A 16,115-nucleotide genomic window follows, 5' to 3' on the forward strand; every position below is an offset into this window, starting at 1 on the left:
TTTCAATTGTCTCCCAAAAGTCCATTCCAAATACTTTCAAACTCTACCTAAGATATCCACCAAAAATGCCAAAACTGCACAAAAATCCCAAAACTCCACAAAAATCCCAAAAAATTCAGAAAAATCTCAAAACTCCAAAATCCCAAAAATATTTAAAATTGAAATAAATCCATCAACGCAGTTAAAGCAAAATCCATTCGCCCTCCGCAACAGTTTGTCGAGGCGGATAAATTCGAATAAACTCTAGCTCACAAAGAGCCAAATGCCTAGTCGAAAATATCACTAGGATCCATTCTCAAACAATCTCTTGCCAGTAAGGGCGTGGTACGTGTCCTCTAACCGGCAGTTTCGCCGCCAAATGGCACTGCAGGTAAACGGTTATGACCCGGGGCCCTCTGAACCGAGTGGTTTTGCCGCCAAATGGCACCACAGATAGCGGTTATGGCCAGAGCCAATACGCTCCTTAATGGCGTTAAATCCTTGAGATATGAATCAATAGGATATGATCGATAGGGAATAAAGCCCTTTGTAAGCTAAGGTGGGTTCACATTTGTCCCCTTAGACAAACATTCAACCCCGGTCTATAAGGTTCCCTTGGACGAAGCAACCCATGGCTGCCGACAAGGATCCTTCTGTCAGGTTGGGTCGACTACCTCCTCTGACTAAGTAGATCAGGGACCACGATGGCCCGGGATGACGGAACCATGGGATCTTGATCGGGTCCATCGTCCATTCCCCTACCATCCGCTTTAAGTGTAGGATGGTGCAATTTCTATTTAAATATTAAATCTTTCCAAATCTTCCAAATTCTCAAATCCAAACCCAATTTTCAAATCCAACTTCTACCAATACCCAAACCCATTACTGCTACTATATGCCATATAACACGTATATTCTACGTATCTGATTGACGACTAGCCTTAATCGAAAGTTCTCTCTCGTGATCGGGAGGGGTAATTAACTATAGGGGCTTGCGCATATAGGAAACCAGAACTCAGATCATAAAATCCTCACAAAATGAGGGCGAAATCTCTGGGTAGTGTCTTATCTACAAACCCATCTGCCTTCCAAAATTTTCCTCGGAACTTAGTTCGTTAAAACTCCCTTGCCGAATAGGAAAAGCGAGTGGAGGCCGAGGCCGAATTTTCGGAGCCCACAAAAACTTGACCCTAATTTATCCTGATTGTGACTATTTGATCACCCCCCTTCTGTGCCTTCTCCGCCTCTTTTCATCAATGGCCACATCACTAGTGTCATGAGTAAGAACTCCCAGAGTCATGCTTCCTAACATTGTCACATTATGATACCTTTTTTCTGACACTTTTGCCGTTCGATCACCACTTTATTACTCACATCCACCACCCACTCCCCATTTTCTTCCTCAACATAGACCTTGGCGTTAATTTCTTCAATGTTTAGCATGTACGGACAAAACTTGCATGAAGGATTATCTTTTGTTAACTGCAGTGTTTTGATGGTCATGATGCCAATATGTAAATCGAGGCATATCATGATTTGTTGTGGCAGTAGATTTGTAAAATCTAGGAGGTGAGATATAATCTCTGGCTGTGAGTTGATCTTTTATGTGGAAGTTGGAAGCCGTACTCTGCATTAATAATGCTTGCGTGTCTGTGAGTTCCCTCATTTCACAGCCAGTTTATCCATTGAAGCCAACTTGTCCACTTTTTGTTATCGATATGATTAGGTTGCATAATCTTTTCATTGGGGCGAGGAAATGACTTAAATGAATGTTTATTTCCTTTTTATGGCAAATAGAGACGTGCCAGTTTCTTGTAAATGGCATTGCATCTTTGTAGCCCCACTATGACCCATTTGATGCATTTTCTCCTTACAATCTTAAGTCTCCACCCCTGCAAGGGCGCACTATGTATTTTTTTGGTTATTTGCTTATTTTTTCATTCATGTATGAAAACCCCTGCAAGGGCGCACTATGTATTTGTTTTGTTATTTGTTTATTTTTTTCATTCATGTATGAATAAGGATTTTTATTCATATGATATTGTTACAGGTAAAAGTATGCGATATCTGCGGTGATGTAGGTCAGGAGGATTCCCTTGCTATCTGTAGCAGATGTTTAGATGGTGCAGAGCACATGTAAGCATTTATGAATCATTGATTTTTTATGCTGATCAAATTGCTCATACCATGGTTGCCTCGAATATGTACTTAAAATTTGTTTTCCTTTAAGCAGCTACTGCATGGAAACAATGTTGGATGAACTTCCTGATGGTGATTGGATATGTGAAGAGTGCAAGTTTAAAGAAGAATACAAAAATCAGGAAACGGTAACTGAAACACAAGAGCAGTCATACTTGGATGGAAATGCTCAGCATGGCAGTACCATATATAAGAAGGATGGAAATGTAATCAACGAAGATATGGTGGACAGCAGAACACTCCAAATTCCAGAGATCTCTTTTATGAGGCGTGGTGAAAATGTGTACCTCAATTCAGCTACCAGCGAAAAGGCCTCCAAAAGAAATCCTGTGTCTGCAGAAACTTCAATTCCTCCGGATATATCATTGTTGTCTCCTGAGGGTTCATTAACAAACCAAGTCTCAGCATTGAAGAAGCCATCCCATCCTGAACAATCAAGTGGAAGCTGCCCCATAATTAAAAGACAGAAAGCTCAAACTTCGGTAGATCCCATTTCCTCAGCTAGTAGAGATGGTTTTAAAGTAATAAGTGGTAGGTCTATAACTTGGAATATTTTAAATTTTATTTTGGTATAATTTTCTTCAATGCTTTTTCACCTTTTATTGAGTTGGGATAGTACCCCACATAGTGGGATAAAGGCTTGATGCTGTTGTTGTTGTTGTTGTTATATTGACTTGGGATATTAAACTCTTTTCTATTTCTCTGCAGGACCTTTATTAAAATCAAGTTCTTTCAAGAATACAAATACCAAGCCAAAAGTGAAACAACTACTTGAAGCTATCCCATTGGCCGTGAATACAGATGGAAAGTTTCCTTCCAAAAATACACGGAAAGGTGGACTAACTAGAGGAATGGTTAAATCTACCTCTTTTAAAACTGAGAAGGGTACTTGCAATGATTTTGAATTAATAAATGAAAAACAGTCTGTTAAGCTAAATCAATTTAGAAATTCAAGTGTGGAAAGGACCAAAGAATTAGGTGTTACTGAAAGAGAGAATTCTTCTGCGTTGGACTTCTACCAAGTAGTAGATAGAGGATTGATTGATGGGGATGATTCAGGTGAGAAATCTCCATATTTGATGGCTCCCAGTACACTTATACCTATTTATGTTTTTTTCAATGCATTTTTATTATTGGTGGCTTTAGGATACAAAAGGGATCCATTACATTCATCAAGCAGTTCTATAACTGCATCTTCAAATGGATTGAATTTACAGTATCACAAGCCAGGGCAGACTCCCAAGGAAGGATTTCAGCATCATGTAACTATGGCTAATAATTCTCATAACCCCGAAACAGTTTCTCAATGCAACAATAACCACCATCTGAGTCTGGAATCTACACATCAGGATGACATAGCCAACGTTGCTGCATTTTCCACCACCTCAACTAAGCCAATATCTGGTGGCAGTCGAAATTGTCAAAAATGTAATGAAACAGGTCACCCTACGCACTTATGCTCAATTGACAAACATGGCGTCTCAGCCATTAAGCTTTCAGCTGACCGAATGTCATGGGAGAATGCTAATAGAAGTAATAAATGGAAATCTGCAGGGGAAACAATTATTCCAAAACAAGAAGCATTACAATGTACCAACACAACTGATCAGTCTAAGGAATTTCCTATTGCAAGGTTTGGTCATGGTGCTAAACTTGCTAACAAAGAGTTTCCTCTGCACTGCTTTAGGAGAACTTATCAAGAAGGAAGAACCAATGTCAGAAGCAGCTCTGTTTTTGAAAAAAATGAACCCACAGCACATCCGTATGTTGCAAACCGGACTGAAATCCCTCATGATGATGGAGCAAGCAGATTGAATCCCTTTGGTGTCATTTCCAAGGAGTTCCATGTGAAACCTTCCAAACAGGTTTTACCCAGTATAGATCCATGCTGTTCAAATACACTGAGAACTTCCGTAATTCCACAGCTTGAATTGTTTTGGCAGTATGTTGTCTCTTGGAATCTTCATAGTTCTAAAAGAAAATATACTTTGATGTTTCTATATTTAACAGTCAGTTAGGTTTAGTTTTTGTTACTATTTAGTTAGTTTCTTGAATCCCTTGTTTTCATAAATGCCACGTGTCTACATGTAGAGGTGGCTTTGAGGTGCTTAGGGCAGGAAGGCTTGTCGAGTGTTGTGATGGACTTCAAGCTCATTTCTCAAGTTATGCTTCAGGCAAGGTGTTGGAAGCGGCAAAAAAGTTTCCTCCCTACAAAGTGCAATTGGAGGAGGTGCCTTGTATAAGCTCTTGGCCTCAGAATTTTCATGGAAACCATGCTAAAGAACAAAATATTGCTCTTTTTTTCTTTGCTAAAGATATTGAGAGGTATAGTTTAAAAGATTATTGCAGTAAAATCTATTCTTAATTTTTGCATTAAGAAAAAACGAGTTCTCTCTAAATTTGTTCTTACAGTTATAGAAGTAATTACTGCAAGCTTTTGGGAAAGATGCTCAAGTTTGACCTAGCACTCAAAGGGAACTTAGGTGGTTTTGAGCTTCTTATATTTCCATCAAATAAGTTATCTGAAAACTCCCAACGTGAGTTGCAATCTGAATTTTTTATTAGTTGAAGGCATTCCTTACATTCTGAATAACCGTTTCACCTGAACTGAGGATTCTATTTGCCCACCATCCAGGTTGGAACAGATTACTCTTTCTGTGGGGTACATTTAAGGGAAGGAGGTCGAGCAGTCCTGAAGTGCTGCCAAATGTCAATCAAGATCCTTGCAAATCCACCATAGATGTGAATTTGCCCACTACCGTGCCTGAAACTTCCTGCTACCAAGAAACAAATTCCTCTCAGAATTCCTATGAGGAAGATAAATACGTTGTTGCCAAACCTTTATCAACAGGAATTGAAAATAGGATTTGTCATGCACCCAAATATTTTTGCCATACATCTGTTGATGCGAAGCTACTGTCAGGAAACCCATGCCCACCTCCGGTGGTCTACTTGCCAGATACCACAAGTCAGATTCCTACTTTGCATGATAGTTCTTCTGAATCAAGTATGCAACAAAAAACCGCATAGGTATTTTCATATGTGATTATGCTTGTTTGCTAACACTTTCTCAGGTATTTCATGAGTGTAAAGATCACTTTTTTTTTTGCTTCTAAATTTCCCCTTAATAGATCCAAATACTATTGAAGATAATATTGCCGAATAGTTGACTAAATTTTCCATGTCTTAAATACGGGAAATTTTCCTGCATTGATATGGTTCGTGATGGAAATGAGAAATCTAAAGTTAAATGTTTAACTTTGTTCAACCCTTCTGATAGTAGTTTTGTGGATTGATTAAAGGGATGATTTAGTCATCTCGACATGGAGCACCTCTATTTGGAATCGTGTCACTGCACAGTCATTTGGACATTGATTTTCATTCCATTTGGCATTTGTAGGTTCCAGTTGATATATATATATATATATTTATAAATTTTACGCGTCCAGCAGGAGAATTGTTGTTTTTGTTTTTAATTGTAATTTGGTATATGCATGTTCGATGATTATTAAATGGGTCTTGGAAACAAACTGATAGTAATCCGATCTCCTCATAACAAAAATAACAATAACGAAGAGAAAATGCAGCAAAAAACAACGAGAAAGATTTTTATTTCAGCAAAACAAATCAAGATACAAGTTGGTCTACTATTCGAGAAGTATATCGGCTCTCCACAAACCCTAGGCCCCGCTAGGAAGAACTCCAAAGATAAACTATAACAAGTACAATCACATAATGAAAATTAAATAATCTAATTTTCCTTATATAAGCCTCCCTAAATTCCTCCCAAATCTCAATTCAAAATAGCCCTCTTTCCTTAAACAAATCTTTCCTAATTCCCTCCCTAATCTCAATTCAAATCAGCCCCCTTTCTTTAAATAAAATTTTCCTAGTTCCCTCCCAAATCTGAATTCAAATCAACCCCAATTTTCCTAAATAAACTTTTTTAATTCCCTCACAATTTTAGTTTCCTTTGGAAAGTAATTAAAGGTGAATTTATTCCACTTTGGACCCCTCTCTTTCCTTCCCCGCAATCCCTGCTAGTGGGGCCCACAGGCTCGGCCAGTCTATCAATACTCCATTTTCAAAGAGCCACATTGTCCTCAAGATGGAATGAAGGGAATTGCTATTGAATCCTATGGTATAGTTCTCATGTTGTTTTATAGTCAAGCAAATCCTTCCACACAATCAACACTTCTCTAGCTCCTTTGTATCACTTCCCTTGGCTTCAGGATTCCATTTCTTCTATCAAGGTCATTGGCAACATCGTTGTGGACTGTGGTCGCTAATGACTTTTCTCAATTGGGACACATGGAACATCGAGTGTATGGTGGAAGTAGGGGGTAGCTGCAAACAATCCGTCATGACACCAATCCTCTCCACCACCTCATAAGGACCATAATACCATGAAAATAACTTTTCATTTCTTCTTCAAGCTTAAGGTTTTCTGTCTGTAAGGTCGAATCTTCAAATACGCTTTATCATCCATCTTGAATTGCATGTTAAAAGACTTCAACCTCTCCTTTATAGTTGCCCTTGAAACTCCACTACCGTTGCGCCCATCACTTCCCCCAGGAATAATACCACCAGAAGAACTTTGGCCTTGAACAGAAAGAGACTGTAGAATCTTTGCCCAAGCTACCATTTTATATTGATTTGCATTTTGTTGCACAATTCTTCTATGCCTCTGAATCCAATCATTACCCATGAAATTCTTTGCCTCCGATCTTCAAACGGATCTTACCATGTAGTGGATGTTATTTTAATTAATATATAAGTCAATGTAGGATCCTTATATTGCTTAGATTTACCATAGAGGTTACTTTTAGAAGCTTGCATAATTCGCATTATAGGAGCTGGCAGTTGAGAAGTTCACCTTGCTCTCTCCTAGGATTTGCAACCACTTCATTCCCAAAATTACATATGCGCTTCCTAACTCTAAGGGAAGGAAATCCTCCTTCACCTGGTTCTCCTACAGTATCACCATTAGCCTGGGTAGATGCCTCTACTCTTCTCCACCTTCCCCATTCCCATCATCACTCCAAAATAGCCCATGTCGACCAGCTTCAGCCCCAAATGATCCACCACTTTCCTGGAGATGAAATTGTGTCTCGCCCCACTGTCCAACAGAACTACCACTAATTCTCCTCCTATCTGTCCCCTCACCTTCATGGTGTTATTTGAGGTAAAACCCATCATTGAGTTCTGGGAGAACTCCGCCACATCTAAGTGCAAATGCTCCTCTAGAGTCTCCTCATCGTCATCACATACTTTAAGTATCTGCAACGAACGGTCGTTGCAGGGTTGGCCCGGTGCAAACTTCTCATCACAACGAAATCACAGTCCCTAGCCCGCTTATCCTAAACCTCTGCTTCTATCAATCGCTTGAAATTTTCTCTGGGTCGTACTCCCAATTCCCTATCCTTAGGTACTTCTCTCTAAATGAGTAAAAACTGTACTTTTGGTGCCAAAAAAATAGTTGTCGTCCACTATGAAGCTCTCGAATTGTTGCTCTTATTGCTTCTCTTAAGTGAGTTTTTCTCCTCTATCATCTGGGCTAGCTCCATAGCCTCCCCCAACCCCCATGGCCTCATGTGGGCTCCGAAAATTCGGCCCCGGCCTCCACTCGCTTTTCTTATTCGGCGAGGGAGTTTTAACGAACTAAGTTCCGTGGTAAATTTTGGAAGGCAGATGGGTTTGTAGATAAGACACTACCCAGAGATTTCGCCCTCATTTTGCGAGGACTTTATGATCTGAGTTCTGGTTTCCTATAGGCGCTCAGCCCATTCACCTCAAAGTACCCCTCCATCCTATAGTACCACCCTATGATGCACGAACACGAACATGGCGACATGGACACGACACGACATGGACATTACTTTTTCTAAAAATATAGGATACAAGTATGGCACGTACAAGTCATTATATTTTTTTATAGTGTATATATATTAATGTAACATCATATTAGAAATGAAGAACAATAATAAATGAATGACATAATAACTTATCTAGCTTATAATATAAAATGTTATGTAAAAAATATCTAGTACAACAAAAAAAAATATAAGCAAATAATCATTTACTACAACATCAAACATTCAAGCTTCAACTACTAGGATTAGCTTCTAAGGTTTGTCTTTGGCCTTAAATATCATTGTTATTGAATATCAATGCTTCCAACTCTAGTTCATCAAGCAAAAGATTTGCAATCTCCAATATTCCCATATCATCAAGGGATGTAAACCCATCTTCAGCAACATCCCACATCTTATTATCACCTGTTATATAAAGTGCAGTCTTTCTTAATAGAAGATGAAGATTTGTACGCACATAAACTAAATCTTTAGCTCATTTTGGAGCAATTTTATTCCTCTTTATAGATTGAATGGATAAGTGCTCCAATTTCTCTCACAACAAGAGGAGGATGAAACTTGATGAAGAAGTTTTATTGCTATTATTTGAAGTAGCGGTGTTGAAGCTTCATGAATCAACCACTATATCTTTGGATCCATCCTCCATCTATCAACTAAAGATTCTTGATCACAAAAGTCCTCTAAATATCCAAAGAACTTTGTAAGTTCTATATTAATCCTTCTCTCCTTATGTGTGAAATAACATTTCAAACATATATTTCTCATATTTGAAACTTCTAAATCTTTTTTATGGTGAGACATGTTGATGGTCTTCTTGAAACTATTATTTACTTGAATATCTTTAAAGAACACAAAGAAAATAAAAATTATTAATTCATTAGCCAACAAATTAAAAACTAAATTAAAAGATATATTCAAATTTACTTTGGATTTAATGAGAGAGACAAACAATGAAGATGTGTGTTATTTTTGCTCAATTTATCCTCAAGAATAGTATAGACAACACTCCAAAAACTTGAGTTTTCATCTTGTGTCTATCTTTCATGTTTGTATATAACTTCTTTCACTTAGTTAACGTAGAGTCTCACATCTCATAAATCAAATGTAGGAATGATTTATCTATCATCCTCTCTCAACATTTCACAGATTGGATCAGTAAAATCCAAAATATAGTCAATGTTATCCCATCACAAATTATCTAAGATCTTTTCTTTTATGTATCTTACCTTCCCAGTGTCATCTTCTCGATAGCAAGACCACTTCTCACTAATCACCATGAATTGTAGAATATTTTTATTTGTTTGAATCTTTTTAACATGATTATTACAAAGTCAAAACGAGTTTTAGCAATAGCTAACATTCTCTAATGTGAGATATCATTAAAGATGACAGTCTCATTGAGTGGTTCATTATGAAATTTTTTTATCAAATTATCGTCATCTACAACCACTATTATCCAATGACATTTAATATGGATGATTTCATTGGCCTTTGTATTTTGGGCTGCATAAATATTTTTTAGAGCAAGGTTTACAGTATGCACAACACATGGAGTTCAGAAGATATGAGGATATATTTACTCCACCAATAAACCTGCAGCTTTACATACTGACGCATTATTAGTGATAATCTGCACAACATTTAATGTCCCAATCATCAGTATTGCCTCGTTTTTTTTTAAATCATCACTATTACCTCTTTAATCAATTTAGAAAAAAATATTTATTCTTATATTTCCTTCACAATTCACAGTTTTGGGTAAATCTTTGTAACAACTATGAAATTGATAAGTGATCTTTTTTGAGGATCAGTTCAACCATCGCACACCAAACTCACACCTTTTTCTTTCAATACTCATATTGTAGGTTCAATTAATGTCTCAATATTTGCTCTTTCTATCTCTAATAATTTTGATCTTATTGCATTGTATCTAGGTGAAATATAACCTGCAAGGTTATTATTGCATGGAAAAGTAAAAGCATCCTTATAATAAGGATTCCTTGCAAGATTGAAAGGAAGTCCAACTGAAAAAAAACATCCTTGCAATTTCAACATCAAGTTGCTCTCACATCTACATATTAAAAACCTTTTCTAAAGAACTACTAGCATCTCATCTTTTCTTTTTAGATTCATGTCCCTCTCTTCTAAATAAACCAACATTATCAACTCTAGCAGAGGAGGAAATAGTGTGGGATGAAGATGAACCATGAGTAAAGGGAAAAGGTCTCTCTTTAGGAAGTTCCCTTTTCATTGTTGATTCAACTTCATCAACATGTTTGTTTAATTCTATCAATTGTGAAGTAGTAATTTTATAACATATTATAATTACATGACCACCAATTTTAAGTAGATATACTTTCACCATTGAGTATGATCCTTTGTAAGTGACACCAAAGTAATTGCATTTGAATGACACATGTCCTCCACGTTTAAATATTTTTCCTAACTGATTCCATAAGGGGTTATTAGCTTCTACAGAAGGCTCTATTGAACCTTCACCACTTTCAGTCTCACCACCACTAGAGCTAATTTTGCTTTTAATAAGAACTGATGGAATGAAAAATTGTCTTAGCATTAGAAAATCATACACACTTTTCGAGAATAAACTAAAATTAATTGAAACAAAAAAGTTGATTCTTCTTGGTATTTATTTACTTCTCTAGTTCTCTAATTCTTTCTCATAATATTTCTTTAACCTCTAATCTAAATCACAAAGCATATGTATATTTACTTCTCTACTTCTCTATTTGTCTCCCATAATAATTCATTGGATATCATATAATTAATCTTTATTCTCTTAATCTTAAATCTTTTATATTCTAAATATTTTATATCATTTAATTTTTCACCTATTACAACAAATCCTATCAACTAGAATTTTTCATGAATACATACACTAAGATACTTGAATGTTAAAACCATATGTAAAGTTCTAACACTAGTTAATGTAACATAATCTTAAGAACGTCAATATAATAAAACATTCTTTGCTTTCTATATATTTTTTCATTAATTTCCTTAGCATAGCAATCACATCCATTATGAATCTTTCAAACATATGGATAAATTGAGCCTTAAGTATCGATGTAATTTATTCTATATTCCTCATATAACTTCAATGTATGACTCCTATGTTTAATTTCCCTAAAATCAATAATAAATATAGACAATGGAGGGAACAAACTAAAGTATACATAATTTGCTTAGTTGTTTGCTAGCAGGAATATAAGAAAAAAAAACTAAAGTAGCAAATAATTTGCTAACTTGCTCACTCTCCCTCCTCTAGCTTCGACGGAAAAACATGTCGAAGCGAAACCTTTGATGCCCTAAAAATGGCGAAGACGAACCTGTGAGAAAGGAATTTGAAAATGAACGAGTGAAGAGAACATCTCTAGTCGGACATACCAGGTAGAAAATAGAGCAGTAGATTCGATGAAGACGTTGACGAAGACTTTGAGGAGGTTTCGGGCTCGGCTCGTCGCAGAAAAGACGTAGATGAGTACGTTTGGCTTCATGCGTGTGATCTCTAGGCTCGGTGTGCTCACCTGGTTGCGCAATTGAAGAAGATGACGGTAGTCGAGGGAGAGCAATGATGCAGTGCTAAAATTTGAATATCCCAAGGCATAAGGGCAGTCCAGTTGTATTGATGCATATACAGTTCTCGGATGTGCTAAGAGTTTTTTATTTGATAAGAATAATATAAAAAAAATAAAAAAATTTAATTTAAAAAAATATATATATACTATAAAAAATTAGGACATGTGTTTGCCGTGTTCGACATGTGTCCTAGTTGTGTCTGACATGTGTTAGTGTCCAACGCGTGTCTGACATTGTATTCCCTCTTTAAGAGGTGTGTCGGTGTATTATTGGTTCCACCCATGAGCATCTTTCCCCTAAAAAATGAGTATCTTTAGCTTTCTCACTCTCGGATCCCCTCCGTCCCACTTCCTCGTCCACCTTCTGCTCCTCCCATGTGGCGATTCTTGTGATCTCTCTATTGTTCTCTCTCAACCCCTCATAGATTTTATCTTCCTCAAAATCAGCCATTCTCATTTCTTCCTCTCAATTTCTCCTCATGCTATATTCTTCACCCATTTTTCTCCTGGTTATCAGTTCAAGAGCTGACATATTTTTCTAGTTGCCCAATATCTCTACCTCTTAATCATCCTCCATTGTGTTGATATTGGGATTTCTTCCACTTCATTGGCCACCTGCTGGTGCTCTCTCCTCCAATATTGTCGGTTGGGTGTGAAACTCCAATATTTTCTTCATCATATCCTCTAGGTTAGAAAGCCTTCCTTCCATTGATGAAAATTGTTCCTCAATTTCAGATTTGAGCCGGCCAACTTCTCCTATAGTTTCTCTTCCAAAGCATCCATTTTCTTCAGTGCCATAGGTCCCAAATCGTGCTCTGATACCAATTTAATAGGAATCTGATCTCATTACAAAAACAACTATAACAAAGAGAAAACGTAGCAGAAATCAGCAACAACACAACAACAACATCAAGCCTTTATCCCACTACGTGGGGTCGGCTACATGAATCCTTTTTCTCCATTGTGTCATATTAAAAGTCAAATTATCGTTTAAATCTAATAAAGAAAGGTCATTCCTAATATTTTTTCACCAAGTCTTTTCGTCTTTTTAGGTCTACCTTTGCCTTTCTTAACACAAGTCAAATCTAATACCTCTACTCTCCTAATCGGATCATCGGAAGGCCGCCTTTTTATGTGACCAAACCATCTAAGGCGACTCTCTCTAATCTTATCTTCTACTGGAACCACTCCAATCTTTTCATGTATATGCTCATTTTGTATCCTATCTCTAAGGGTAAAGCCACTCATCCGCCTGAGCATCCTCATCTCTGCCACACTTAACTTAGTATTATGTTTTTCTTTTAATGGCCAACATTCGGCACCATAAAGCATTGCAGGCCTCACTACCATCTTATAGAATTTTCCCTTAAATTTGAGGGGTACATTTCTATCACATAACAAAGCCCGATGCATTCCTCCACTTCAACCATCCAACTTGAATTCTGCTGATAATATCCCCATCTATTTCACCATCACTCTGAACAATAGATCCAAGATATCTAAAACATGTACTCTTATTAATGACTTGATCGCCCAAAGTCACAATCCCCTCACTAGGTCTATTACTACTAAAATTACACTCCATATATTCCGTTTTAGATCAACTCAAGCGAAAACCTTTAGACTCTAAGGTTGACCTCCATAAATCAAGTTTACCTTCAACTCCCTCTCTAGTCTTATCAACAAGAAGAATATCATCAGCAAAAAGCGAGTAGGATTTTTATTTCAGCAAACTAACCAAGATACAAATTGATCTACTATTCAAGGGGTAGATTGGCTCTCCACAAACCCTATGCGCCACTACGAACAACTCCAAAGAAAACTACAACAAACACAATCACATAATGAAAATTAAACAACCTAATTAGCCTATATAAGCCTCCCTAATTTTCTTTCCAAATCTCAATTCTAAATAACACCCTTTTCTTAAATAAATCTTTCCTAATTCCCTCCCAAATCTCAATTCAAATCAGCCCCCTTTTCTTAAATAAATATTTTCTAATTCCCTCTCAAATCTGAATTCAAATCAGCCCCCTTTCCCTAAATAAACTTTCCTAATTCACTCCCAATTGTGATTTCCTATGGTTTGTAATTAAAGGTGAATTTATTCCCCTTTGGATGCCCCCTCTTTTCTTGTCCGCTATCCCTTCTAGTGCGGCCCACAGGCTCCGCCAGTCCATCACAGACTCTGCCATTTAATCTTGTGCGAGATAAACAAATTTCTTGTATTCCTCAAATAGATAGGGTGGGATTCAGAATCCTGATGTATTTTCAATTCTTTTCTAAGCATCTTTAAGATATTTTCAGAGACGTCAATTACTTTGAATCAAATGGGCTGCTTGTTCTTTACGTTGAAATGTTCACACACTAAGGAATTGTATTTATTGTATTACATTTCTGTTGGATGTTTTCGAGGGATTGATTAACCTTGCATATGAACAATTATTCATCAATTATATACGTATTCATCTAAGGCTAATCAGTTATTACTGAGCAATTCTTTTTGTTTTCTGGACTGCAATCAATTATCATCATCATCATTAACCTTATGCCAACTAGATTGGATTAAGTTTACGAAAAAAACATATCTAGGTTTTGGTTGGTGTCATCTTTTTATGCACTTAGATTTGATTTGGTAATCTTGTGTTTTGTTCTACAAAATAAAGTTACCACTGGTTTCATCGAGATGAACAAACTTTCCTACAAATGCATTTCCTATAGTTTTCAATAGTCATGATGGGGAGTGGGTTACAGGGTAATTTCTACTATGAATAAGACAAGCAGTAGGAAAAAATGGGCTTGCACTGTGTCAGTTCAGGTCATATCTACTCTGCATTTTTACACGAGGATTCATAATAGAGACAACCTAATGATTGCTCTAATGACAAGCTTTCCTACTACTATAACAACCTGTTTATCGCTGTTTATACAACTTTTTTGTTACAGATTTAGAAAATTATATGCAAATAGAAAATTATATGCAAATAGTGAGATGATACTTTGCTTAGTCATGTTTTGCACAAACAGCTTTCTTACTCTTTATCGTGTTTGTAGTTTTTATCAAATTTCAAGCTTCACTTTATCCTGTTAATGTCTTATCTATGTTTGCATATGTGTGCAGTATAATTTTGCTGAAGTTTCAGGTTGTGGAGAAGAGACTGATTCAGTAGCTAATGGAGATGGCAATCATGTACAGGTGAATCTCAGTGACAACAAAATAATGTCTCTGCATGTGCAATTTTTTTTTTCTTTTCACATCAGAGACAAGTTTTGTCTATTCTGACATGTAATATTTCTATTACTTGCAGCCTTTTTAATTCATTGATTATGTTCCTTAATTTTGATTAGGCGCTGATAGTTGCAGTTTTGATGATGCTGAGCAAAGATAACATTAAAAAAATGGTATCTCAAGCTCCTGTTAACCGTTTTTGTTTGGAATTGATAATGAACAATTGATAAGCTGGTAAAAATATGCTGAAATGACGCTCTTAAAGCTTTTCATTTTCAACGCAAGCATTACTAGTTGAAATGCAGACATCTAACAATTTACCTGTCTTGTTTATTAAAGCTATTAACAGAATTTATAGGCTATACTAAAAAACATTTTAAAAGCATTTTCCAGACTTGATGATGATGCTTGTGAGGTACAATGCTATCAGAGCCATAATAATATAGCTTTAATAACAAATATTTAGGTGATGATATTGGCTGTCAAGTACACATTTGTGTTTTTATTTTATTAACTAAGATTTTGTTTGGAATAATTTTTTTTTTTATTACTTTGTGGGGAAATGCCTTACCCCCCTCCAACAGGAGGATGACCCTAAACACGAAATCTCCCAAACCCAATCCTGTTATACGCTTGAAGACTAACTTGCTGACATGGACTATCCGAAACTTCGAAAACTTGCTGATAAATCGGAATTATATTGTTAGAAGATCCATACCAAGGCTCAACAGAAGAACAGAACAGAGCCTACCTGGACTTAGAACGACTTGCTTGTGATCAAATTAAAAACATGTTTAACTATATGAATGATTACAAAGTCATCGCTGCTAAGTCAAGACAAATGTATATCAACTCCGAACTATCTGATAAATTTTTCAGGAAATTTCCACCACTCATTGGAGATGAAATTGAAGCTGCCTTCAAATTAAAGTATCCAGGGAATACTATCGGAATAATGCCGTGCATCTGGTTTACCTACCAATACTTGGAGGATCTCTGTAAGAAAGTTGCCGTCCAAAGAGGTATCAAAGACCTCTCGATCTGTCAAAAGATACCCATACCAGGGTATTACAATAATCAGAAGAAGTATGGCTTGCGAAAGTCCAGAAGCTACAAGGGTAAGCCGCACGATACTCACGTGCGGGTCATCAAAAATAAGAACAAACCCAGATCCACAAAATGCAGATGCTATATCTGCGGAGAGGAAGGGCATTTTGCATGAGAATGCAAAAATCGAAT

General features: G+C 36.6%; 1 protein-coding gene across 10 annotated transcripts in view; it reads left to right on the plus strand.

Annotated features, from left to right (window-relative positions):
- Window positions 1–15,155, plus strand: part of LOC110101886 — a 39,095-nt gene extending 23,940 nt beyond the window's left edge. For 2 of the 10 annotated variants that reach the window (XM_020830153.2, XM_020830016.2), the window contains exons 4-12: window positions 2,030–2,115; window positions 2,213–2,709; window positions 2,887–3,237; window positions 3,325–4,120; window positions 4,270–4,503; window positions 4,591–4,715; window positions 4,814–5,185; window positions 14,791–14,843; window positions 14,996–15,155. In XM_020830153.2, the coding sequence (XP_020685812.1) occupies window positions 2,030–2,115; window positions 2,213–2,709; window positions 2,887–3,237; window positions 3,325–4,120; window positions 4,270–4,503; window positions 4,591–4,715; window positions 4,814–5,185; window positions 14,791–14,843; window positions 14,996–15,103 (2,622 nt within the window). In that variant the 3' untranslated portion in view covers window positions 15,104–15,155. Of the gene's footprint in view, window positions 1–2,029; window positions 2,116–2,212; window positions 2,710–2,886; window positions 3,238–3,324; window positions 4,121–4,269; window positions 4,504–4,590; window positions 4,716–4,813; window positions 5,209–14,768; window positions 14,933–14,995 lie in introns of those variants that run through there. The other 8 variants (XM_020830239.2, XM_020830303.2, XR_002303783.2 and 5 more) reach the window with 8 other exon arrangements.
- Window positions 15,156–16,115: the final 960 nt, after the last annotated feature.

The sequence above is a fragment of the Dendrobium catenatum genome, unplaced genomic scaffold (assembly GCF_001605985.2).
Source record: "Dendrobium catenatum unplaced genomic scaffold, ASM160598v2 fragScaff_scaffold_803, whole genome shotgun sequence".
NCBI classification, from domain to species: Eukaryota; Viridiplantae; Streptophyta; class Magnoliopsida; order Asparagales; family Orchidaceae; genus Dendrobium; species Dendrobium catenatum.